We start from the raw sequence: 27,649 nt of genomic DNA, 5'->3' as shown, positions 1-27,649 counted from the left end.
GTGTTCTCAGCCAGTCCTTTATACTCAGTCGAGGAAAACCCATTTGAGGTAAGGAAGGAAAAGGTCCTTTGCTGTAGCAATTCTGTAACGTTTCACAGTTCCCATTTCCATTCCCCAAATATTGTTTAGGGAATTTTTGATAACCTGCCCAAAATGCTCCAGGTTTCCCAGCCAGGCTTTACCAGCATCTCCTGGTCAGGGCAGAAGGAGCTGTGCCAGGATCTCCACGGAGCAGTGGGAGGGCAAGCAGCAGCTCTCCTCTGAGCTCCCAGCCTACTCAACCACACAGGCTGCATGGATGCCCCCAGACCACTTGAGAAGGCATTTCCCCACTTCACACTTCCCTGTGTGGACAGAGAAGAGAACTGGGTTCGTTGTGGCAGTCTGCCTGGTGCAGTGCTGGCGTGATCTCTAACTTCTCTGCACAACTGGTTTTCTTTGTTGGGGAATTTCTGATCCAGTACTGCCACGTACCAGACAGGTGATGTGTCAAAAGACTTCCCCAGCCCACGTCACCCTCTCTCTGTGCAAGCAGGAGGCTGTAATTTATAAACTTTAAAGCACCTCAGTTTTGAGGCTGTAGAACTTTCTTTGAATGTCCTTTGTAAAAAGGAATATGAATGTAAGTAATGCTGTGCTAAGGCTGATCTATTAGCTTCAAAAAATGAAGATGAAGAAACTCAGAATAAGTATTACAACACCTCCATCACCTCTGTCACATGTGGGGACTCATTTGCAGGGCTCTGAGATTTGGGTGTCTGGCTTGGGAGACGGATGGCCCTTTCTAGCTCCCGCTGTTGAACTAATCTGTGTTTATTCTTATTTATAAATTATGTAGTAAGCACTGAGGTACTGATGCAGTTTGTCAATAGTGCATTTAAGCTATTCTCAAATGTATTACTTCCAGCTTCTGCAAAGTGTCATCATTTAATTGCATTTTGGAGCAAAGTAAGAACTCACAAAATATATGCAGCTGTTTAATTGTGAGCAGCGTGGAAAATTTGGCACAAGGTATGAGCACCTTTCGTTAGTAGTGACTATTATGTGTAGGAAGCCCTCACCACAGTCAAAAATAGGTTGTGAGGAGGCCTACAAAAGTGAGAAAAATGAAACAGTGTATGTAGAAGCTGAAAAATTAAAGCTGTCTAAAGGCTATGTTTAAATCACCACTGACAGACTCCCGAGTAACAACACAAAAAAGCCTAAACTAGTAAAGGAGACTAATAGAAGTAATAAGACAGCCTATAGCAAGAGTAAGTCCTGTGCAAGTGAGGAAAATAGAAAAGAGTATAAATGCTGTCAAGTTACATATAAAATCACAGCTAGATCACCCAATACTGAATTTGAGGAGCTTGTTACAGTTGTAAAGGCTAGTAATAAAAGAGAGCTGAAGAGGCTGATAGGTGAGCTGCATGTAAAAGGAGTTCTCAGCTCAAATAAGAAGAACTAGCATGATTATTTCCAGCATTATTTGTCCAGTTTTCACACTTGATTATTACTAAATTTTTTTCCAAACAGGATGTAATTCTGAGGAACTGTCTGAAATTTGATGTATCAGTGGAGGAGATCTTAGGACAAATCGATGTGCTGTGTGATAATCAAATTCCAGTGTGAGATGGTTTTTAAGCCCAGGGTTCTATAAGAAGTCAAATATGAAGCTGCAGAACAACCAACCAGTATGTAACATACTGCTGAAATCAGCTATTTTAATCAGAGAAATGGGAAGTGAGTAAATGCGATAGTCTTTGAAAGGCCTCCAGGAGCGATTCTTAGTGATTCCTACGTCTAAGGAGGAAATAATATATTGGGGGAAAAGTCAGTACAGGTTTCTTTTTAAAAAGCCAACTAGAATTCACTGAAGGAGTTAGAGATCACATGAAAAAGAAAGATCTTGTCGGTTAAAACGTACGTGGATTTCCAAAAAGGTGTCAATAAGCTCACCAAATGCTTTTAAAAACCATAGGAGGAGGTAGTCCCCTTACAAGTTAATAATTGGTTAAAAGGGAAAAAAAGATGTTCATATTTTACAGATGAAATAATTTGTTGCCAATGCAGTATTACTAAGGCCTGCATTGACATAGCTGTAAATAAAAGGAGGAAAGGAATTAATACAAGCTAACGAACTTTGCTGTTTTTTTCGAAAATTATTTAGAATACTTAAATCTAAAGCTGATTGTGACGAGTTGGGGAATTATTTCATGATGCTGAATGACTGGATGATAAAATGACATGAGATTCAATTCTGGTAAATGTGAAATTATGGGGAAAATAACTCGTTCTGTAAACACAATGGTGGCCTCTAAATGAGCTATTACAACTCAGGAAAGGGCTTGGAGTGACTGTGAATAGTTCTCTGAGAACATCAGTTAGTGCTCAATGGCAGTCAAAAACCCTCAAAGCAAATAGGATGTTAGGAATTATGAGGTGTTGAGAACAAAACAGAAAAACATCATCATTCCACTCATTATGTGGGCCCTCATCTTGAACACTGCATGGAGTCTGGACACCATATCAAAAAGGATATGAGGAATTTAAAAAAAAAAAAAATACAGAGGAGGGTTGCAAGGACGATCACAGGCATGAAATGCTTTTCAGACAAAGAAAGATTAGACAAAGATTCTTCAGCTTGGAAAATAGATGACTGAGGAAGGACTATGACAAATCTATAAAATCATGAAAGGTGTAGAGAAGATGAATAGGGAATGGTTTTTTGCTTTTTTCATAATAGAGAAGGTAAGGGGCATCAAGTTTAAATTATCAGGCAGGAGATCCCTACTGAAAGAGAGACAGTACTATTTCATACACGTCCCAATTATATTGTGGAACCCATTGCCACAGAACGCTATCAAGGAGAAAGGTATAAATGCACTCAAAAAACCCCATTTGACAATACTGAGGTGGGACGGGCACATTGAAGTATTGTGTGTGCTTGTCCAGGTATAAACTCAGTCTCGGGAGGCTCCAAAGTTACTGGTTCCCAAAAGAAGAATCACTCTATAACCACACGTCCTGTACTCCTCCCCTCAGCCATCTGCCAGTTGTCAGAAGCAGGACCCTGGGACCTTGATCTGACCAAGGTGGCTCTTCTTACGAGTATGACCTTATTATATGAACATTTTAGAGGTGAATACAAAAACGTGTTTTTTCCTGAACTTCATCACGGGTGATCAGAAAGCCGGTGTATTGGCCTTCCTTTTTGTGTTAGCTGATAATGAAGTAGACAGTGTAATGATGTGCAAATATATGAAGCGTGTTTCAGGGCCGTGTTAAGTGGAGTACCTTTTTTAATTAGTGTACAGAAATGCTATGCTTCAAAGGTTTAAGATGACGGCGTTTCACGTTCTCTCATGTTTCTTAATTTCGACCTCATGAAGCAAAGTCCAACTTGCTGTCTTTATTTTGCTTTCTCAGGTGGCAGCTTCAGTTCTGGACACAACTGTTTGTAAATTTCTTTTCAGACATGAAAAGAAGAGCAGTCTGGAAATCGGGAAAGCCCTCCCATTATTTTGTTCTGTCAGCATCTCTGACAAAACATAGATCTGAGCGTTTTTTCCTACACAGGGAGGCTGAAGATGCGTATTGCATTATTGTTACTGTAAGGTATCGTAGCTCTCTTGATGTTCAACCTATACTACTGGACTTGAAAATTTAAATTAAGAGACTCATATTCAGGGAGAAGCCGTTCAATTATTTCTTTTACATTTCTCATTTTGTGCTCCATTGAAGGTTATATTACGAGTATAAAGATGGCTGCAATTTTTTTATCCCGATGAAGTCTTTGTATTTCTCTAGTTTTAATGGCATAATCAGTGATTGATCTTTGCTGTTGTTGAGGACAAATAGAGGGTGCTTCTGAATTAAATGCATCTTTAACAGCTTCTGGGAAGGTTTGAGATGGAAGTTTAAATAATTACTAACATGGTTTATTGACAATGGCACTGAGAGGTCTCACATTGCAGAGTCTTCTAACTTATCAATGCTTCGCTCTTTTACCTCGATAGCTAAAACTTCATTCAGTAGTTCTCTTGATCTACTAGACAGCCAAGAACTACTTTGCTTTGAGAAACAATGGTCTCTTTTTCTCCACTACACGTTCCTTTTGGCTGTTTTGTTGCCAAAGTCTAGTCAATACTTGCTTCGCAGAAATTCCACTGATTTCAGGTTTGTCAAGTTAGTTGTGGTAATGACCAAATGCTAATTAGCTGCTTGTAATATTGATCAGCAGTTTTCATTTTCTACAATTTTGAGTGAAAAATTTTAAACCAGGATATTCAATATTGTGAAGACTGTAACAGAAGTGAGTTAGCAAGCTTTATGTAGAACTGCATAACAGAAGACTTTCTTATCTTGCGAAGCAAATGAGCGCTTTTCTCTCTCCACCAGCTGCTCACAATTCTCACAATCTTTTTGAGTCTTTTCAGTTTCAGTTCCATTTATTTGCCATGTTCTTTCTTGCAGTCGCAAGTTACACCTGTTTCACTTCTTTGTAGGCTCTAGGCTTACAATTTTTACTGTGTTTCTTAACTGGAGTAAGAAAAATATTAGCGGATTTTTTTCCCTTCAAAAATTTAATGTTCAATCTTAAACTGAAAAGCTTCCAATGTACTAAGGAAAAGACCCCTAGAGCCTAGTCACGTCTCAAGTGTCTTGGGTTGGTAGTGGCTAAGAACTGAACAATTAAGTCAATGTCAATGGGATAGCATGAATGTCAGAAAGATTGGATTTCAAGTATGGTTTGATCTTACCCTGTATATTGAGAGCAGCTGTGCAAAATACTAACTAGTATGCTACCAAAATACTCTATAGACTGGTACCACTGTATTAGGTGATAGCTCATTTGAGACAGAACTCATATGGAAAAAGTAATTCACTGTCTGAAAACCTAAAGAACATCATAATATATGTAGAGTACATAACTCAGGAGAATTCACCATAACTGCATACATTCATAAACCTTAAGGTATACTTGTGCACTGGAAAAATAAATCTGAGAAAAGGAAAATTAAACTTTAAACAGTACTGTTAAACAGTAAATTACCAGCAGAATTTAGATTGGTTTGACATTCTGAGCTACGGACTGTTGGAAGATTGCTGTTGCATGTGAGTAATGATGTTGAATCAAATTGTTAAATTAAACTAATTGAAGTTCAGCATTTTACTGAATTTACTCGATTTGTGTTTAAATAAAGGATCAAAAATAAGTGTTCATGAGTAGGTCCAGAAGAGAAAGTGACTAATAAATATAAATTATTTTTTGCGAACTCAGTGTGTCTAGCACTAAACAGTATTCTGTGTTGATTTGTCAGTAAAGTAAGGTTGTGCACAGGAGTGACCTTTATGTGCATTCTTTAGTGAAAGCTTGATCTAATGAATTATTGCTGCCTGAAGATAAATTAGCTTGAAGAAAAGTTTCCAAATGTGATTAATTTGAGGAAGAGACTGAAGAGTTATTTTTTATGATCTTGGTGGGTATTTTTAACTTTTTAAAGTTAGCGTATTTGCGGAAGTGTGAACTAGTCGTATCTTCTAGTACATATGATTACTTAGTGCTAGTTTCCTAAATACTACACAGAATTTTAGTTTATAAATGCTAAAACACAGAGCTAAGTTGTATCTTTGTCTAAAATACAAATTCACAATGTTTTTTTCTTAATTTACAGTATCATAAGTATTCAGTTTGTGTGCAAAAGTCAGTTATGTCTTGCCAAGTACTAGCTGAGATTTGGTGTTGTCTGGCTTTTTACCTGAGCCATATTAAATTTTAATGTATTGATGCTGCAACTTCAGAAGTCTTAGCGTGATCTGACTGTAACCTCAGTATGGTACCTCTTGTACTTCAATAGAATGTATTTTTTACCATGTTTTCTATTTTCACACAAAGCATGAGGGAAGGTGCATACTTTGCCTGGTGCAGAAAGTGCAAGTTGAGGTACCTGAGATGTTACGTCATTCTAGAGCAGGGGATAAGGTCATCGTCTCACTGGTAGGTACTGAAGAGACATGATCATTCTTCCAGTTAGGAATTCCTCTTGTTCAGGTAGCCACATTGACTTAATTTAAAAAGTTGTTGGTACTACTTGCATTAAAAAAAACCCTGGAGATTCATGCAGAAATAATTTTTCCTGATTAAGAATACATGCCCATGTATGAGAAAAAAATGACATAATCATTTACACAAGTCTACCCAGACTTGTGCAAAGATCTGACACTGTCCTGCACGAATCCTCACCTCTGGACTGGAGAGACGTGGGTTTGATGGATGGACCCCACGGGGCATCAGGAACTGGCTGGGTGGTCACACCCAAAGAGTTGTGGTCAACAGCTTCATGTCTGAGTGGAGACTGATAGATTTAGATTAGATATCAGAGAGAAATCCTTCCCTGTGAGGTGCTGAGGCCCTGGCACAGGCTGCCCAGAGCAGCTGTGGCTGCCCCCTCCCTGGAAGGGCTCAAGGCCAGGTTGGACGGGGCTTTGGGCAACCTGGGCTGGGGGAAGGTGGCCCTGCCCGGGGCAGGGGGGTGGGACTGGATGATCTTAAAGGTCTCTCCCAACCCAAACCATCCTGTGATTCTGCGATCCCATGAATCCAAGTAGCCATTCCTCCTGTCTCAACAGAAGGCTGATATCCTGACCTGCCTTTCATCACTGTTGCAGAGCATAAAATGATCCAGGCGTGTCTCTAGCAGCTGTACAGTTAACCTGCGCGGCCACGGCGTGTGCAGTACAGTAGAGCACGGAGATTTGCCTGTTCCATTCTTCCTTTCTAGGTATTCAAATGGTAGGAAGGGAAGAACAAGAGGACAGGATTTTATTTTTTTTTTCTGCTCTCACATTTACAGCAGCACAATGTTCTGTGTTTAGCCAGGCTTGTTAAACCAAGTGTAGATCTGTTCTATAAAACTTCCATTTTAGTGAACAGTGATGCTCTACTCTTTAGAGAAAGGACAAAACTTGGAATTAAATTATAGTCTACTAAATATCAAAGCTGGCTGTTGGTCTGTTCCTACAGCAAAGTAGGTAAGCATTGACCCAGGTGCAGGACTCTTAATGAAGCAATTATTTAGACCCAAATTGGATTTCTATATTTTATTAGGCCTATCCTGTTAAATTTATAATAGACAAATTTACAGTACCCTTTCCTACATGGCTTATTGGGTATTTACGTTGAGGTGGCTGAGATGGAACTCTCCGGGATTTTTTTCATATTATGTAAGAATTTTATTGTTGCTTGAGGCCTATTAGAAGTGACAAATTACATGATTTTTTTGTTGTTGTTCTTTTATGGACTTTCTTTTTTCCCAGTAAATTTCTGTAAACAACTTTTCATAGCTTTAGCATACTTTTTACCCCTTTTTTTGATTTTAATGCCCTTTGGATTATGGTTCTAAACTGCAGTATATTTTTATGTTTCAGAATTACATTGCGCGGATATTAGCTTTTTCTTTGTTTTTGTTTAGTACCGGGCACAAATTCATCCTTATATATACAAATAGTCCTTAAATGGTGAAGGTTTTTATATCAGTTTGGTGGCTAACTTCATAGCTACAGATGTTCTTTTAAAAAATTTTATTGCTGTGTAATAGTGCGCGTTGTCTGTAACTGCAGGTTGATGCAACTGAGAGTGAACCAAAGAGCTTTATCTTCATGAGTGAAGATGCCTTGACAAACCCTGACAAGATGTTGGTCCTGATTCACGGTAACGGAGTGGTCAGAGCAGGTCAGTGGGCTAGGAGACTTATAATTAATGAAGATCTGGACAGTGGCACGCAGATCCCGTATATAAAGAGAGCTATAGAGGTAGGTGAAAGTGCACATGTGTGCAGTTGTGTGAGCATGTGCGTGTGTACGTGTATATCTGTGCGTGAAGAGCTCTGGATCTGTGATGTTTTATACTCATTAATCACTGTTCAATATTTCCCTATATGATCATTTTATTTACAATGGGAATACTGCCTCGGGGTTTTTTTGGTAACTTTTTTTTCAACGGAACCAAGTTTCTCTCTTACGGTTAAAAAAAAAAATAAATAAAAAAATTCAGTTGTATGTCATGTTGTTGTGGCGGCACTGCCGTGTAGTTTAATATGGCAGCTAACGTGACAAGAGCCCTTAGCAGGCGATGAGATGCAATAGAAGGCACTACAGAAATTTGTTATGATTTGAAGTGTTTTCTTTTACATTTCATTAAATTTGTACGTATTCTCACTCAACGTCTGTTATAATCTCATGATAACATGAGCTTTCATGATAACAGCAGGCTTTTTTGCTAGGCTTGTACTGAATTTATTAGAGGCACAGTCTTTTTCAGTTTTGCACTGAATACTGATTCATTCTGATTCACCTATCAATACTTGACAGTAAAAAGCATTTACATTTTAGGGACACTATTTTGTTACATTTACATCTATGTGAGAGACTGCATAATTTGTCTAATGTTTTTAACACTGGAACTTTCTAGGTGTAATTCATCTCTTGCATCCTGCTACCTCTGTGAAACTTCCTGTAGTAAACAGTAGAATAGCCTATTTAAGACTCAGTATTTCTATTATATTTACCAAGTTAAGCTAATGCTCTGCTCTAAATAATCAGTGTTGTCACTGTGCTTGTTACACATTTTGCTAAATGAAATTTAATTTTTTGCAGTTGGCTTTAAAGTACTCGGTATAGAAAAACTGTTCTCGTCAAACTTTATTTTGATGAAGCAAAGAAAACATATTAAAAGGTTAGGCTATTAAGTTATTTTTGGTTTGTATAATCCACTAACAAAGAACCAGACTACACTTTGTGTGAAAAAGAAACCTGGGCTTGTGAGAGCAGTGCTTGCCTTCTTCTAACATAAAGTTTTTGTTCATTTTAAATCAAGACCGAGAGGCAGAACAAAAAAATACTTTAGGATTACTGTGTGTGTAATACAGGTGTATGGCAGGTCCAGTGTAGGAGTGCTCGTTCCCAAATCTTTCCCAAGAAACCGTAAGAGCTGTAGCTACTTAAATTTTTCTAGCAGTGCTTACATGCCTGCATTTTGGTTCTTTCACAGAAGTGCTGCTGTCCTGGCTAACATGAGAGGCTGGGTGTTCATAACTGGGAAACTATCCCTAAATTAACAGATAATCTTTCCTGTTTTGTTATTTTTATTAATTTTATGCAACGATTGTGCCAGTGTGACATAGATCAAGTGTTATTGTTCCCTCCAAAGTTGATTATCATTAAAAGCAGATTATGTATTCCTGCATTTTGTACGCTTCTTTAAAAAAAACAAACAAACAAACAAACAAAAAAACCTAGCAACAAAAACCCAAATAGTTTGATGAGAAAATATCTTTAAAAAAATCAAATCATTCAATCACATTGGGACATCAGATTTTGTGCTCAAGTCTTTTGACTTCTTTCTTAGCATGGTTTTTAAATTCGTAGTTCTCTTTAGTTCAGTAGTTCCAGCTACTATAAAATCCACTCTCCCTTTTTGTAGATCTTAAAATTGTGGTAAATGGTACTACGTGTTTAGAACACATACTATTTGCAATTATTTTTTTCCTGCTAAATGAAGATTAGATCATATTCAATTGTATTATATTAAATGCAGTTTTTCTTATCCTGTAATCACTGTAGTGGGAGTTGGATGTCTATCTGGTTAGATAAGGCAGTATTTTATGGAAGTGGAACCCCACTGAAGATATTTGGAGTCATTATGTTATGACTAGAAAGCGAATACAGATAGTTACATGCTGATATCATGTCTACTTCATGTACAGATCATATAAATTACTCTTCCAAATGCAGGAAATTGTGGTAGAGTGAAATATAAGGACTCCAATTTTAGTTAACAATAATAAAAATTGCATCCTTTTGTGGGTTTTCTGGTGTTCATTCCTCTAGCTGATTTAGGCACTTCTGTCTCCTATGAAGTGAAAATAACTGGCCTAGACAATAAACTGCCTGAATGAAAATTGTGGTAACTCCTCATGCAACGTTGCCAGTTTGAAGTAAGGAATTATTTTCCTTGATCTTCCAGTGTTCCTTCTAAGAGGAGGTCTCATCCTTGAATGAAACCAGCTGACCTCAGCAAAGCATAAGATTACAGTCCTGATGACAGGAGAACATGGATTTTTTTTTTGTTTTTGTCTAATAAACTATGTGAATCTGAAGTAGATAATAGTATCCAGGATCTGAAAATTCCACTGATCTGTTGTGTGTGTGTGAAACATACGCAAGGAGCTCAAAACATTTGCTGCAGATTAGGTTTTCTTTTCTTTTTTTTTTTTAATAATTTTAAAATTGCAAAAGTAGTGCTCAAATGTCTTTTGTGTAGAAACTATTTCAGGAATATCACCTCTGCTTACCTTAAAACAAAACCAGACAGACAAACAAACAAACAAAAAACCCTCTAGGTAGGTCAAAACTGTGCCTTTTTCCTTACTGCTTTTCTCCATGGAGAGTGATGAGACTACCACAAACAAGCTTCAGTCATTTCTCGGAAAAACTGAAAACAGGGATGCGAAAGCTGGAGTTATCAGTGAGCAGGGGATTGAGCAGAATGAACTGATACTGCTCTCCCGGCCAGGGAGTTAAAAGAAGAAAAGAAACTTATTTCTCTCTGGTACAACACTTTTGAGGAAAAAAAAAAATAAAAAAAACTTTTCATGTGTGGAATAAGGGAGCAATGTAAAGGCTTAAAATTTATCATGCTTCGAGTGGCTTGGGGCTGATACACACTGGAAAGAAAAGATCCAAGGAGAAATACCTGGTGGGAATTCGAGTAGCTAGAAATGTGTTTTTTCTTTTCATCTGGGTGGTTCCTGTAGGTAATGCTGCTCCTTCCATCTTTTATATCAAACTCTGTTGTGTAGACTCAATCTTTTGTGTAATAGGTGTCGGGAGCAGTTGACGAGGTTTTATGTGAAGAGGTAAGATTAATGTGTTAATTCAGACATTCAAACTTGATCGTGCAAAAGAGAATTTTGAAATAACAGAGAAAAAACAAGCCACTAGATAGAGAACAGATTGTAGGAAAAGGAGGAGGGAAAAAAGTGTACACAATGTGAGAGACAGATATGTGTAAATACGTTAAAACACTGTAGGAAAAGACCTCCTTTAGAAAAACAAGTATGAAAAAGGCAAATGTGATAATAAAAAGCAGTAAGACTGTAACAAAGGCTTAATTAAAATAAAACATATATATTATAAAGATAATTAAAACAAAAAAAAGGTGGCAGTTTCCTCTGAATACAGTGCGAAATAAATATTGCATAAGTTTGTTGTTTTGTTAAAATAGAACTTTTCTGCTGAAACTTTCTGCAGTGGGAAATACTGGGTTTTGACAGAAACAGTCATCTGATGTGTGAGAGACTGAAGTTCAGGTCCCTCCTCTGGGAATGAGGATCTGCTCCGCTTATAATACCGCACTGAAGCTAGTCCACTTTTTATAAATATATAAATGTAAATTATATAAATAAATAAATGCAAATTAGATGAAGAATTTTAATCGGTCTCTTCTGAGTTTCGTGTAAATGCCTCATTCACTGTCCATACAGTCAGGCTTTTCTCAGATCAGTTATTATTTAGTCATGTAGACAAGGACTGAAGCAGCGACAGGAGGAGATGGTGAGAGACAGAGATAAATTATTTAATTCAGTGATGAGGGCATTTGCTTGGGGTGTCACGAATTAAGGGTTGACGTTCCTGGTTTCATTTGTGTAGTTCGGGGGCTCCCGTGTTCCCTGTGAGGACCTCGGTCACCAGGCTCTGGAGGAGGAGGAGGAGGTTAAAGTCCACTGAGTGTTGGGCGAGGAGAAGCTGAAATTCATCTGCTTACAGGGAAAGTTTGTTCCTTGGGGAAACGGGAGGAGCTGAGCTTACCTAGGTCTGAGAAGAATTTTGGAGTAGTCTTATCTTTGATACCTTTTCCTCTAGGGAATAAAGAGGACATCAGCTTACTGCACGAGTACAAAGAAGCTGTTGGATGTTTTCTGTGTCTTTGGAAATTCAGCACATTTGTTACCCAAGACAGCTGTGGTCCAAAGGATGCTAATTAATTTGAACCACAGCAACTGTTGGTTATTTGATTTAAAAAAAAACAAATTAAAAAAACCATCCAAGAATCCTTGCCTGGTTTCAAATTCATCACACTTTAAGATAGCTTAGATATTTTTATTACTATTTAAAGGAGAATTAATGCTTGACGCAGGGGTAATAGCACCAGAAAAACAGCTTCTTTAAAGAACCTGGGTGAGTTTTTCAGAAGAAATGCCACAGCACCCAAAAATCTGACTTTCTATGAAGAAACAAAAAAAAAAAAGGTTTGCATAAGATGGGCATCAGCTGTGGAAATCTTTCTTTAACAGCTGGTAAAACGTGATTCCGTTTTCTTCTTGCGTTTATCCTACTCTTCTTACTGCATTTTCTTCACAATTTCTGTTCTTATGAATATTTTTGGTCAGAATATTGGATGCATTCAGTCAATGTGTAAAACTATCAGGTTGGTGAGGGTGGTTAATTCCTTCATCCTGCAATAAGATGTCATTAGTTTTGTAACTCAGTTGAATGGAACAACAAAAATCATTCAGTGTAACAGTAGTAAATTTACCTGCCATAACATTTTATCTAATTTATAACCTTACTGGTTAGTAACTGGTATGGCAACGCATTTCAGTCTTTCCATTTTGTAAAAACCAACCAGTTTAAAAAAGAGGATGATTTCACAATGTTGTCAAGAAATTATGCTTTTACTACACAAACAAGGATTCTGCTAAAAGGTTTTTATATCTTTCTTTTAAGCATAGAATATATTTTTAGACAGCATCCTCTTTGTTCTACTGGTCATATTTTAGGAACCTAAGATTTAAAATTTTGTCTTACGGTTTATACATGCTTAGCATAATTTCAGTAAGATGGGCAAGTGACACTTTCTGGAAGAAAACCACAGCTGACATTTCACTGCAATCACAGTTCTTCTGCAGAATACTAATATTTATGTACCTTTTATGTCTGCTAAGTATATTGTTGCAGAAAGATGGTAAAATACTTCATTTATTTATTAATAGTTGCAGTGCTAATCCTAATCGTATTTGGGCATTCTAATGTATTTCTGAAAGTAAAATTTCACTAAAATGGGCAGTAATGTGCTGTATTGTTTCCTTTCAAAGTCTAATTTTCTGACTCTGGGATATGTATTTGCTTTTGCTCTTTCTGTTAGACCATAGAACTAATGATGCTTGTAGAGTACTTCGTACTAGAGAAGACTTGCATTTAGAACTCCTGCTTTTGTGGGGATAATATTAAGAAAACTTAAGTTACACAGCTAGTTGGATGGTCTTTTGAGATCTTTCTAAAAACATAAACACGAATTACAATGTATTACTAAATAATTTGTCGCGTATAATTGGCATGAAATACAGCGTACTCTGGAAAGAAAATTCAAAAAAGCAATATATATTAAATCCTTCTAAAACGTTTTATGAGGAATTGATAATCTCTCAAATACTGCTTTGCATTACTGATCACCAAGCAGATAGAAGGAAAAGTTGCACAGTTAGTTGAAAGCAATATTAATCGATCACAAAATACATAATAATACATAATAACCTGTACAGGAGTTAATAATTATTAAGTCAGAATTTCAAGAAAAGGTTAAAAGCTTAGACTAATATTGAACTGACAGGGTATGTAAGCCCACACCAGCCCCCATACCAGCAAAGGAAAACAATGAGATGACAGCTCTACTGTTTGGAGAGAGGTTGCTAACGACAGCTTATTCCTTTATGATTTCAACTCTTGACAGAAGACAGGTCTGCTTGTTGCATCATGGCAGATGTATCATTACCTTCTGGCCCTGTCATGACTGAACTGGAAAAAAAAATCCACTTGCAGTTCTGAAAATCCAATTACCCTTTGGAATTTAGTGCATCCTTTCCAAGACGTGTTACTGTTGTTGTATTAATTGTGTGTATTAACGTTCTTGGAGTTTTCCTGTGCTACGTTAATTTGGTAATGTAGAGATACTTACAGATTGCTTTCTCTTCCTTCATTCTGCTGGCTGTCATGCCTTAAGAACCCTGTAGCACCTTGTGCTAGTTTGCTCTTTATTTGTCACTGACCTAAGGAAAACTGTTCAAGATATTTGGAAAAATGTGGCTTGAAAATAACCTCCCCCTCCCCAAACCATTTGAGCATTCCTTTCAGTGGCTAATTACGGGGTTAAGAACACACACTGAATATTTAAAATAACGACAGTCATTTTAGAAACAAAGTTTAGTATGGGTATAAATGGCCTTTTTATCATATGCATATTACGATTCGTCCTTTCCCCCCCTCCTCCCCTTCAACTTGTTGGATACCTAACAGTGACTCTGGAGACTTAGAAAAGAGTAAGAGGGGGTGTGGATTTTTGAAAGTATGTCAAAAGCCTTGGGGTTTGGGTATGATCGGAATTTCAATAGAGGTTGGGATGAGTTTAAATGCATAGAAGGCGAACATAAAAATCTTGTTTAATTTCTGTCATGTTGTTCTTTTTTTAGTCACTCTGATGTCTTTTTCAAATCTGCTTTTCTCTCAAGCTTTGTGGTACTATATCCAAGATCTGTTTTTTTTTCCTCTTTGTATTTCGTTTTAACTGCTGATCCCTTTTCTGTGGTGCTTCTGCCTTTAATATCAGCTGAAGCGGTCTGAATTGCTGAATCAAAGCCGTTTTGGGAGAGAGACAGTGTTTAAGATTGTGCAGGGTGAGATTCTCTGGGTAGAAGGTAACACTTCCTGCAGTTATAATCAATGCACTTGACACTTTCAAAGGCAGGAGAAGCCATGACTTGCTCAGGGGTTAAACTTTTTAAATAACTTCCCTTGGGAAAAATGCCATCAATAAAATGGAATAATTAGTTGAAGATTCTTGAGTAGCCTAGGTTTGAAAAGAAAAGATTAGAGATAGGTCAGGTTTGCACTTCTATTGTATCTTCTTTTCCTTTTGTTTTTTAAACTATGAGCTTTTGTTTAAATGTGTGCAGTATTACAGAATCAGTCTGCTTCAAAAATAATGTCATCTACTTAAGGCAATGCATTAATTTTGTAGGGTGTTATTGTACGTGTAGTCTAATGATTGTAAGAATGGAGATTGAATCTTACATGAAAATACAACTCTAGATTTGCTCGCTTTCTCTTATTCTGCAGTCATTTTAGCTAACAGGAAACATTTGCAACTTTGAACCTTACTAAATAAGCTTAAAGCGTAGTATACATTAACTAATTTTAAAAATTAGTTCTAAATAGCATTAAATGAACATCCAGTGCATAGGGTCATTGATTTCTATAGAGACGAACAGTTTTACTATGAAATTAAATTCATCTCACTCTGCATTAATTATGTTTTACAATTTCAGGTTTTATGAGAAATTTATTGTTTTTCTGACTGTTTTGTATCATGGCTTTTGTTAAAGCAGCTATTTTGAAAAGGCAAAAATCTTACTAAAAATGGTGCTTTCAGTACACAGCGTAGTATATGCGTACCGTACAAAATATTGCTAAATAATGCATGAATGACTTTGGAATAAAAGCTTCTTACCCTTCGTTAATTATTTACTTATTTGCACTTTTCATTTTTCTTAAAGGAAAGTAAAATCACTGGCATCACTCTGGACAGTAACTGAACTTTAGCAAACGCGTAATCAATGTTTTTCGGAAGTACAGCGTTGTATTTCCTGATGGGTTATATTGAAATGAGATCTGCACCACCTGAACAGATGAGTTTATTTGGCAGAGAATATTGTACATGCAGAGTTGTAACAAAATTTAGCTGGGAAGTACTGACTAGCCTCAATTCAGCAATGTACTGCTTACTTTTCCTGTGCGGAGAAGGTTTGAAGATCTGCCTGTGGGATGTTGTCTGTGGAACCATGACCTTTTAATTGCTCGGAAATTGCGATGAGGCTTTTTCTGTTGTGGCTCAAATCTTCCATGTGTTTATTTAAAATTTGCGATGCGCGTAGCATTTGTAAGGGAAATGAGTAAATACATACTGGTATGATTGTACTTGGAAATACAATATTTATTTGTGGTTTGGATTTTTCTCTATCCATACTATTTTGGATAGACTACTGTTTAGAAGACTACTTTGTAAGAATACTGTGTAGAAGGAAATAAAGTTGTAATCCAGTGTTGGTTTGATTCAGAGTGTTTGGGTTTGTGGAGGTGTTGTAGCTTTGTGGTCATTTATACCTGAGAGCCGTACGGAGGAGTAACTATTTTATTTCAGCTGATTTGCTGTAGAGCAGTTGTATCTCGCATTTCAAGCTGGGACGGCCCAGTAACGTTGTGGTAGGGAGGCACCTCAGCTCGCTCAACGCACCAGTGCCGTCACAGGATGGGCACAGTCATTTAGGATGGGAATTTTGCTGGAGTGGGTTTTTTGTGTGTAATAAACAACGTTAGGAAAAAAAAAAAAAAAAAAGGTCATCTGATCATGGAGCAAAGCTTTTAAAATAACTTTCACAGGTTTTTTAACAACTTTTTCTTTGGGTGATCTTGTCAATGCTTCTGTTATAGAGACTTTTGAGATTTGGCACCATGCTAAGTAGTATAGGTATGCACACAAACTTTTTTAAATTCTTCATGAAACGTAATTTTAACGAGGATAATCTTAACTGATTAAGACTGCTATCATATAGGATGGGGTGACCTGTTAATTGTTCATTAGCTGACATATTAATCTTAAGTAATTAGCTTCATTTTGCTTCATGAAAAAAAAAAATCAGTAGCCAGCGTCTTTGTTCTATTCATTCAGGAGCATATTAATACAGGGCCTTAAAGAAGGGAGCTCAGTAACATTTAAAAATATCTAATGCCTATTTATAAATATTAAAATTGTGTTTTGTCTTATTTATTACACGTACAGATGGTTAAGATATCACCTAACTAATCTTAATGCATTTTAATCTGTAAATTGTATTCTTTATATATCATAGAAGCAGTATTACATGTGTGTCAGCATAGGTATGGTATATGTATGTATTTAATATTACACTAAATTGCCAATACCCTGTTGATTTTTCAAATGAATCATTACTTAAAAGACTTACCAATTCAATGGGGAGATGAATACTTCCTTATTCATACCATGAAACGCATATTTGAATGAAATTATCTTTTGCTTACTGTGCATTGAGCTGGAAAATATTAACTTTAATGCATAGGAATTCAAATAAAAATTTGATATGCTTCATCCTTAAATAGTTTAGTACTGTTCTAATAATGCACATTGCTGCTTCAGGTAATAAGGAAATAGATTTGGCAAAGACTTTGTCATGCAAATTTACCCAGGATTGTAATCTTTTGAAAATACACAGATCTTTTGAACGATATATGTCACTTTTGATCAAAAACTTTAGAAAGTTTAATAATTCTGCTAGAACAAACTAAAACTGTGGGTAATTGTCTTTTTTTTCCCTGAAATTAACAAATTATAACATCAAAAAATCTGAGAGTGAGGTATGTAGTAGGTCATTTGCTGCTGCAGGCATTTTCTCTCCCTTCAGGATGTGCTTGTTTAGTTTCTCTCACTTTGTGCCTGTGGCACTGTATGGTGAAATTCAGACATGTTCTTCCCCTCGAAGGAATCTCCAGGGTGGCAGATAACTTATACAAAATTAATAAGTGGTGTTTCTTTTTTTATTATCACCCATCCTAGGCAATTCGCTTTGTGTTCCCTTTGGAGAAAAGTTGAGTTGCATAGGGTATGTTTATTAAAAAAAAAAAAAAATCCATATGCTTCTATATAGAATTAAACAATGAAAGTAGATGTAATAGGGTGAGATATGTCATTAGGAAGATGGAATTATTCCATTTTCAGTGATTTCTTTTGAGAGGAAAAAAAAAAACAGAACAGTGAAAATCCCTTATATATTGATGAGCTTTTTTTTTTTTTTTCTTAGAACTTAGAAAATATTAAGAATTTTTAAACATATCAAACCATAGGTGTGTGTTAATAATTTTTAATTCTGCAGTGATGAATTTAATTGTCTTTCATCTCAGCCGCATTTAAAGAGTAAACCTGTTTTGAGGCTATTCAGTTGGACGATTATTTTTGGGGAAGTCCAGGTGTACAGTCTTGCTTATTTACATCCATTCGTTACACCATATTGCAGTGCTAATCCTCTTAGGAGAGGGAGAGATTGTCGCAGATAGCTTAACCTGTTATATTGTGCGCTACACGCAGCCTCCATCTCTATTATGCCAAAGGCAGTGAGACTTCAGATTGCTTTGGAGGGTAGAACAGATAATGAAGCTTGGGTGTAAATAATTGCTGATACATGAGGGAAAACAACTTAATCTTCGCTTCTTTTTTTTTTTCTTTCCCCCTTTTTTTTTTATTTTAAATGATTAATTTGTCTTTTAGCTGTGGAAGACAGAGTTGCACTTAACAGCGCTGTGGTCTTACACTGTTGCTTGCTTCTGATGAATAAGAACCCTTAAAAAATGTGAGGGGATTAAATATTATCATCTGTTTTAAAGTTTCTTTCCTAGGAGTTACTCACTGCCATTTTAAGTTTACCTTAAGAGCATACATACTTAGCTAATAAGCAAATGTTCTTTTTTACCCTAAAAATCATTTGAAAAATCTAGGCAGAAAATGTTCACGGTGCTTCAGTGCACAGGTGATTGAGTTTGTGCTGACCCTTGGTAACTGAGCCTGTGTTTTGAATCCCAACTCTTCCCCCAGCGTAGGGAGTAATATGATTGAGTCTTCTGGAATGAGTTCCTGAATGCTGATAACAGGAGGCTTTTCCCTGAAATACAGAAGCTACTCATGTGGAATATGCACCTTCCACATCATGCATGGTTGAGATCAGATACAGGATTTTCAAGACTTGACAGCCCCGGTTCACGAACAGTGATATTTATACTGAATTTCGGACTGTCTGAGGGCGAATATTCAACTGATAACAGCTGACGATAAAAATAAGTGATTCTGGGATCCCATTTTTAGCAATACAGTGTTATTGTTAAATAAATACTGAAAACAGTTATTACTGACAACTGATTAAAATATCATTTATTAATTAATACCACGTGTTGAATCACACATTTACTGGCTTTGATTATATAAGCAGTGCCGAAAGAGTGTGATTAATGTGGTCTTTTTTATAGATGTTCACATTCTTCATATTTTGTTCGTTATATCTATATTCACCATGTTAGATCCGTATTTGAGGTCTTGGCTTATTTCGAAACAGGCCCTTTATTAAAGTAACAACATTCAGCTGTTTTTTTCATTGATTAAATTATCCCCCCCTGCAACCATCCCATACAGTATGTTCACCTTCTCTAACTGTGGTGTCCTATGAGGTTTGCTGTACATTTAATTTATTTTTCTAAAGGTAGTTTCATGCAGGTATGAGGACAGGAGAGTAGAGGGAGTTTGAAATAAAAACTATGTGCAAGAGTCTGACTGAACTGCTCGAATATCTCCCTCCTCAGATAAAAAGAAATGCTCTTAATGCTTTTTCTGCTGGAAATGAAGGTCTCACTTCTAGCCTTACTTGTACCAAATTCTTGGGGAGAGGTTACTTGGGTTTGGCAAGAGCTCCAATATAAAGTAACCTTAAAGCACCAAACCCAATCAAAATAGGTATTTATTACTTTATTACCAATTCCATGTAATTAATATTTTGAAAACACTGTTCATGTCTCCTGGGTCCTTCTGTTCGTCTTCAAGAAGTTAATTCAGAACTTACACAACAGTAGGGTTTTTTTTTTACCTTGTTTCTACTTCCTCATGGTAATAGTTTTACGGTGTGATCATTTTATACTTACAGCTAGGCAAATACTTTTTTTTTCAGCCATTTTTTTCTCTAGTTTACATTTTTCAAATTAAAACTACTGCTTCCTGAAGTGCCTCTGTGTCTATGTATGCACGTATATACATGTGCTTGTAGAAAAAGATAAACGAGCCTTAATTGCCTAGCTGGTTGTAACTTTTCAATTTCATAAATGTTAATATAAGATGTGTGGCATTCACAGAATATCATGGTTAATTTCTTATGTCTTTGGGATTTGGAAGCTGCAGGTGACTTTTCTGTTTTTGGAAAGGCTGATTATATTGTACAGCACTGAAAAAATACTGTTTCGGGTTACTGTTTTCTTTGAACCCAGTAATTTATGATATATTAAAAAGGAGTTGTACTGACTATTCCTCAAAGATAATAGTATTTCAAATGTCATACAGGTTGACTTGCACCGTGATTAAATTTAATATAGCTGTTGTATGTTGTTTTGGTTTTTTCCTCTGGACATCCTTATTGAAATATTTTAGGTAAGGAATTCATTAGAAATAGGTAATAATTCTATAAAAACAAAAGATTCATAAGAATGACAGTTGACATAGTCTTATAAAAACTATATAGAACCTGGAGAAATATCCTTGCTGCACCATGTGCTCAGTTAAATGAAATCTGTCTACTGCTCCTATGTAACAGAGTACTGGATCGGTGTCAAAAATATGAGGTATTTACTGTGGTGACATTCAGCATCTATATTTGTTGAGATACTGCTCGCAAGTCTTTTTTTTTAATGCAGTATGTCCTCATAAAAAAATGAAAATTTAAAGAGAATACAGCAGTTATCAATTTTACAAGTGTCTTGGCTTTCTTTTAATGTTGTGAGAGACAGTCACAAGACATTTATGCTAATAGTGATGTTGAGACGTATTTCTTTTTGATTTTTGTATGAAGTTGGTGTTGAGGCCACAGCTGCAAATGCTGGTTCTGGTAGTAGATCTGTTTTTAATACTATTTTACATGATCTTCATGCTTGTAAATGATGTGTGGACTATCATCCCTGGGCACCCTGGGCAGCAGACCCCTGCAAACTGGTGCATGCAGGCAGGGGCTGTGAAAGCCAGTGTTCTTCCTCTTGGGAACAAAGCTAGAGGTAAGGGGGTGGGTGGGTTGGTTGGTTGGTTGGTTGGTTGGTTGGTTGGTTGGTGGGAGGATGATCCATCCTAGAAACTGCAGTACAGCAGCTTTACGCAAGCTTTACACAGTCATCCTTCCCCTGTATAAAGTAAGTCCAGACTAAGTAGGAGTGAGTGGTTTAGGCCTGGCTTGGAAACTTCTGCTTGTCAAGGCAGGTAGAATCTTTACAAGGGAATCAAAGGTGCTTTGTCCCAGTATCTCCCCGTGACATTTACAGCACTCCCAACTCCTCTACAGCATCCTACCAGGAAGGATCTCTTTACCGTTTTTCGAACCACAGAGTACAAATCTGTCACCTTTCCCTTCCAGTTTTTCCTTCTGGAGTAACACGAGTCTGAAGTTCAGGAAGGTATTATTTAAATCCAGTCCAGCAGCAGATTTAATATGAAGTTTCTCTTACTGTTCTTAATTTTTGTACTGGAAAGAGAAGACTCCAAGCCTTATAGGAAAGATGAGAAGGAGTAAAAGGGAAGCTCCAATGGGTTGGCTGCAAAAAAATTTTAACATTTAGAGATGTTTAGTTAGTGGGGGTGAGGGCGTTTTTTTAAGTTTTAGAATATTCTTGTTGCTTTTTTTTCCCCCTCTGATGATGTCTGTCAGTAATTACGATCTTGTCTTTATGAATGGGGAGGGACATGCCCCTGGGGATCAGTATGTGCACGGAATCTGATAAGGTTCTGGTGCAAACTTTGCTTCTTCGCATGCATTTTGTACAAGTTGTGATGGTGTGTTGTTTAAAAGTAACTCCATCTGGGGTATCTGTTTAATGTATTTTGGTTTAAAAATTATGTTAGAAAGTAATGCTGAATATAATTAATTCGGTGAATGTTCAGGTAGAACTAGGAAGAATCATGTGTAATCAGATTTTTTGCATCTGTTTTAGAATATTCTACCATACTATCCTGTGCCTATGGCTTTACTGACATTACTAAGTAAATATGGTGCTCTTTCAGCTTTCTAACTAATTTTGTGTCCAACAGAAGTTACAAATGTGCTTTGAAAGATATGGCCTACTTTTTCCTGGAGCGGGAAGGTCTTTAACTTTGTAGAGGAAGCAGCTTGTCCGTGTTCTGAGCTGCTAATGAAATAGTAATAACATTCTGAAATCAAATTCTGGATATTGGTTATCCTGACATAAATCTGGGGGATGATGGTTAACAGCCGAAATTGGAGTCCCTCCTCTTAAACGTTATCATACATTTGCATACATTCATACATTAAATGTTGCATCATACACTGACCTATTTAGGAAAGAAAAATTTCATGGATGTCTTCACAAATATACAAAGAAGGAGACTGATTTATTACAGCTCGGGTGTCCTGAGTTAAGGGTGTTTCAGTCCGCAACGCTACTCTTTTTCTTACAGAATGGATTATGAGAAAGCAGTAGCTTTTCAAATACTTCCCATATTTTCCCAGACTGTTTCTGAAGTGCATGTCCTACTTTATTGCTTGAAGTAGAAGGTGATGCTTGGCTGGAGAAGTAATCTCAGCTCTGTTGGTTTGTTGTGTTTTGTTTGGGTTTTTTTTTTTTTTTATTATGTATTGTAGTGTGTGATTATCTATAAAATTGGCATTTTGGATTGCGGATGAAGTTGGAGCATCACTGTTCTTGCCTGAAAGTGTGATGCGGGTAGTTTATGGAGGTATAGTCTTTCAGACTTTGTTTCTGGACAGTTTAATATTGGTTTAGAAGTAAATCCCCTGGGCCGTTTCAGTCTTCCATTCCCTCCAGCCGGATTTCAGCCCTTTGTTCTGTGTCCTAATATCCACATCCAAATGATTGCTACCTTCCCTCCTACTCTCTTCTTTCCTACCCTCTTGGATTTATATTGAATAGCTTTCTTCTGCCATGTATTTTTTGGTACACATTGATTCAGAGACACACCGATTACACAGCAAGACAGTCTCCATATTTTTCTTTCACAAGTCCAGACGTGAATTTAGCAAGTGCAAACCTTCATCTGCATAGCAAGCACTTGCTTCGTTAAGTCTTTGTATACTTTGGCTGCTAAAATTTAAGAAGTGTCTATTGAGAATGTGTGAATTATACATTTAAAAAAGTTTATAGGTTGGCCAGTTTTGAGTAGAATCTTACGGGAATGGAAGGAGTAGATCCCAGCCAGATTTCAAGTCCCTGATTCACAGAAAAAAAGGTGCACTAGAGTGTTTCATAGCAAAGTGTGCTGGATTTTCATAAAGTTGGCACACTAATGTATTTGTATTTTGACTTGGATATAGATGAACTGTTTACTGTGAAATTTTCAACACAACTCAGCCTGAGGCAAAAACAGATAGAAAATATAGCTAAAGTTTGGTAAAGTTTTAAGTAAGTAGGAAAAAAGTTATTGAAATTTTGTTAGCCTTAAGGACTGATGAATTAATTGATTTTTAGCCTCCCCTCGCTGCAGTATGAGTGTTCCTTAATGGTCAAATTGGAGACCAGCAGCAAGAAATTCTTCTACATCAAACTGTAGAAGTGCTGTGTTGGGGTGAAGTTCACTGTCTACCTGATGAATTAGACTGAAATCTTTGTTCTTACTGTTTGATTCTATATCAGAAGGTTATGTCAATTTCTGAGTAACACAGTACAGCTACTTTGTGAAAAGAAAATCTTTGCTATATCTCATGTTGACCGGATTCTGGATTCAGTTAATCTGTTCTGGAAAATTGTTTAGTGTTCTCTTCCGATATTTTTTTTTTTTCCAAATGTGCTTGTATCATGGTATTTCATAGACTGAGAATTGCTGGGACATCCACTGGTCTGAGGATACAGAATGTGACCTTAGAAGATGATCACTGAAGTAGCTGGATGACTGAGCATTAATTAGGAGTCACTTGTCCTTCAGCTGTGTGGTACATCATATGTTGTGCTGTAGCATTTGGCCATATCAAATTATGCAAGGCTGCCACAACTTGATTGCTGTCCAGTTCTTGGACAATCTTAGCTGGGATCGTCTAAGTCAAGGCATTCAGGTTTAGTTCCGACTTGCAAATCCGAGGTGCTTCCATAATCTTATCCTGAAATAGCTCACTGCTGACCTATCTAGCCACAGTTCCCAAATGAAGACTTCTCTTATTTGAGGGGCAATTAAGCCTAAAGCTGTTACATTAAATGATTATGGTGTGCTAACGGCAAGGCAGCGCGTGCCTCTGGACATCTCAAGTATAATTATGGGATTTACAAACTCCACCAGCTATCATATGCAATGTGCTGAATGGGTACTCATAGAGAAGGATGGTGAGAACATTCTAATAAAGATCAGTAGGAAGCCAGACGGCCTTGTATAATACCTTGTAGCTACCATGTGATAGCAAGAGACATAATGAATCAGATTCTGAATAAAGTTGCTTCTCCAGAGGTTGTAAAAATCAGATTGCTCAAATACAGGTCAAGTTTAGAAAGTTGGAAACTGAGGACCGTATTTTTCACTCATGAATGAGTGCATGGATGGGCATGGCTGCTATCCCTTGTGTGTGAGGAAAAGATAGGAACCCGCTTTGTTGATTGATAGCAGTATAAAACCAGACAAGAAAGAGAACATGGGGGTGGAAAACGATAGAACAGTAGAGCCTAGGGAAAAGTCACTGGAGAACGCCAGGAAATCCCTTCTTTTTTGAAGTAGAGTTTAATGCAACCTGTCCAGATGCAGAGGAAGAATTGATGGGAGAAAGCAGCGCTGCACCTATCAAAATGAAACAGAGTTAAGAAGCGTGGTCATTGATTAGCCAAGAATAATCAGCGCTGAGAGCTGTGCTGCCCTCTCAGGCCGCTGCGGATTTTGCTGCCCGAGAGAGAAAAGTATTTCTGTCATTGCTTGTTGGAAGGAGCAGCGTGAGGGACAGGGCTCTGGGGAGGGACAGAGGGAGTTGAGACAGCTGCCTCCAGTTGGCCAGGTGACATGAGCAAACCCTTCAGGCCCCCACAGACCCGGCGAGGGGTAACATTTAGAAGGCTCTGCTGTACTTGGTACTGGTTTGTATGGATGACATCCAGACTGTACATCCTGAAGTGCCAGGCTGAACTAGCAGAGGTCATAGTCTTTAAAGACCAAGTCTACTGTTGTCAGAAGACACCATGAAGAGATAACCTGCTATTCCCACTGTCAACGTTGCTGAATTAAAATACTTTTACTTTTGGCAGAGCTGTTTAGATTTGTAAATTTTTGACTCAAACCCCAATAATACTTAGAAATGCTGACATGGAAAAGAAGCGTTCTGTGGCCAGTCTGTCTTTCTAGCCCGCTCTGCAAAATGATGGTGCTTAGACTGTTTTGATCTAATGATTGCGAATCTGAAACTGAATTACTTTATTTCAAAGTAAGTTTTTTATTGTTTTACTTGCCCTACGTTACATTTGCAGGGGGTGGCAAGACAGGAGAATTCTTCTCCTTAGAGCCAAGGCAGGAGAATTCAATGCACTTAATGCAATGAGTGCATATAGCTCCACTTCTGAGAAGACTCAAAGGGAAGCAAAAAGGGAATTAAACACGTTTTACGTGTAGTGGAAACAGAGGCGCAGTAACAGGTTCAGTGAAATCAAGCCTGTTAGACCAACTATGCAAAAAATCTGTGTCAAGCCTGAAAATGACTCTGCTTTCTTCTGACACCCTGGCCAGAGTCTCAATGTTGATATTTTCAACATACCAGTTTGGTTAAATGAAAACTGTGGGTGTTGATAGGGAAACATGCTTTTTTATTGTGTGGGGTTTTTTTCATTTTCCCCTCAATATACTGTAGCTCACCCATCTGTAGTGTTACGCAGTTTTCTCTGTCTTGTGGAAAAGAACACTGAGTACTAATGATATTTGAAAAGGTCCATAGTTCTTTTTTATTTCTACTACTTTTATTAAAGCAGAAGCTGAAGTTTCTGCAGTCTTCTGACTGCTTTATGAAAAGAAATCCTTCATTGTCCAGAATCTAGGTTGGTTTTTTTTTTAAAAAAAAAAAGACATTTTTCTGGTCAACTCCTATGGAAGATTGTGTGTCATGCAATATCAATCTTATGAAGAGACAGGATCATTTAAATGTAATACTATGTTTTTGTTTTGGGGGTTTTTTTTAGTTTCTTAGGATAAAACTGTGAAACCGCTCTCTGCCCCCAAAGCAGAAAAAACATCATGTTTTTACCCAGGTAACCCTCAACATCCAAGGGACACTGAAGTGGGTTGGCACTGATAGTGGAGCGGTTTGTCTACAGGTGGCTCTCTGCTCTTTCAGTTGCAACGGGGTGTCTCCAGAATGGTTTGAAGATTTGTAATGACCAATCCTGTGGAAGAGCGTACAGTAAGGGAAACACTAATACTGTTCAAAAGTTCCCAAAGACCAGGGCTGAAGTTCTCTTTTTCTCGGTATACTTATATATGAGAAGTTACTGGATGTAGGTTTACTTTCGTTTGTAGCCAGTCATTTATCATGCTTTGATTTCATCCTTTATGAGTGAGCTCTTAAATATTTTTTTTTCCATTGCCTGGTTCTTAACTAAAGAAGATTTACTTTTTTCAGAGACATAATATCTTATACTTGAGAAATCTGCTTTTACAGGGAAATGAATAGACTACGGTTATGTTATATATTTGAGCAAACTGAAGGTCAGCTGTAAAAAATGAACTGCAAAAGAAGAGTCTAGTCCTGCTTTCTTTCATATCCAGCTACAGACTATTCACTTTATGCAATAGGAAAGTACTCATTTATAATGCTTACTTTTGCATTGCTGTTCAATCTCCATCACTTTCAAGTTATTCCTTGACATTTCCTAGTACTACTTGTGAATGCTACATATTAATAATAACTAATCTAACAGATCTGAGTAACATTTACATCATTCAAAGATGATACATTTCTTTTTTTCTTAGGCTTAAAGAATTTGTGATTTACAGCAATATTACAGATATACACTTTTTCTTGTAAATAGTTTGGAAATAGTCTTTCAGGAGTTAACTGGGGAAAAAAAAACCAAAAAAACATTAGTAAGATGGCATGATTAGGTCAAAAAAATTCCTAAACAAATACATTAATAAACTTGAGAGCTATTTTATTCCTTCATTTTTGAAAGATAGGAGCTTAACCTTTTAGCGAGAAAGTGAAGCATACTGACCTCATTGCTTCTGTGTGCGAGATTTGTTGTAATACAAGTGGATCTTTCCCTCTTTTTGTTTTAATCACGTCTGTAAATCGTGAATGGTTGTAGACCACAGGAGTCCACAGGTGGTACCTGTGCGTATCCTTGTCAATGCGTGGTACACCAAATACGTGATTCCCATCACTTTAGGGGTTTGTTTGAAATCTTTTACTTGGCTCTTCCTGTGTCACCCATAACAGATGAAAAATCAAATTCTAACACATTTATTTGTGTCTAAAACTTGGGGTGGTGTATATATGGTGGATGCTGATCCAAAATATTTCTATTACACGTTATTGAGGAAGATTTTTTGACCTGACTTATGAGGGTATGCAAACCTCTGCTTACCATACATTTCTTGAAAGACTTGGGACAATATTTCTTCCTGAAAAAAAAACCCAACAGTGTGACCATGCAACCAAGCAGAAATCCACCTTTCAAACCCTATGAAGATAGTGCTCTTAGAGCACGTCACTTGTGCCATGCACTCAGACCTTTAAAGTTTTATTTGCCACTGCACAGGCAGAAAAGGAATATGCAGTAAAATCTTACAGAGGAACAAATCTGCAGCAAC

At 37.1% G+C, this 27,649-nt stretch overlaps 1 protein-coding gene across 2 annotated transcripts in view; it reads left to right on the top strand.

The window, feature by feature from the left end:
* FAM172A (family with sequence similarity 172 member A) overlaps positions 1–27,649 on the top strand; it is a 261,320-nt gene that overhangs the window by 49,683 nt on the left and 183,988 nt on the right. For both annotated transcript variants that reach the window (XM_026866666.1, XM_026866667.1), the window contains exon 6: positions 7,606–7,797. In XM_026866666.1, the coding sequence (XP_026722467.1) occupies positions 7,606–7,797 (192 nt within the window). The remainder of the gene's footprint in view (positions 1–7,605; positions 7,798–27,649) is intronic.

Source organism: Athene cunicularia (assembly GCF_003259725.1).
Source record: "Athene cunicularia isolate RWA chromosome Z unlocalized genomic scaffold, athCun1 chrZ_part3, whole genome shotgun sequence".
Classification (NCBI taxonomy): domain Eukaryota; kingdom Metazoa; phylum Chordata; class Aves; order Strigiformes; family Strigidae; genus Athene; species Athene cunicularia.
Note: the sequence above shows the minus strand (reverse complement) of the source record. Positions and strands in the feature narration are given on the sequence as shown.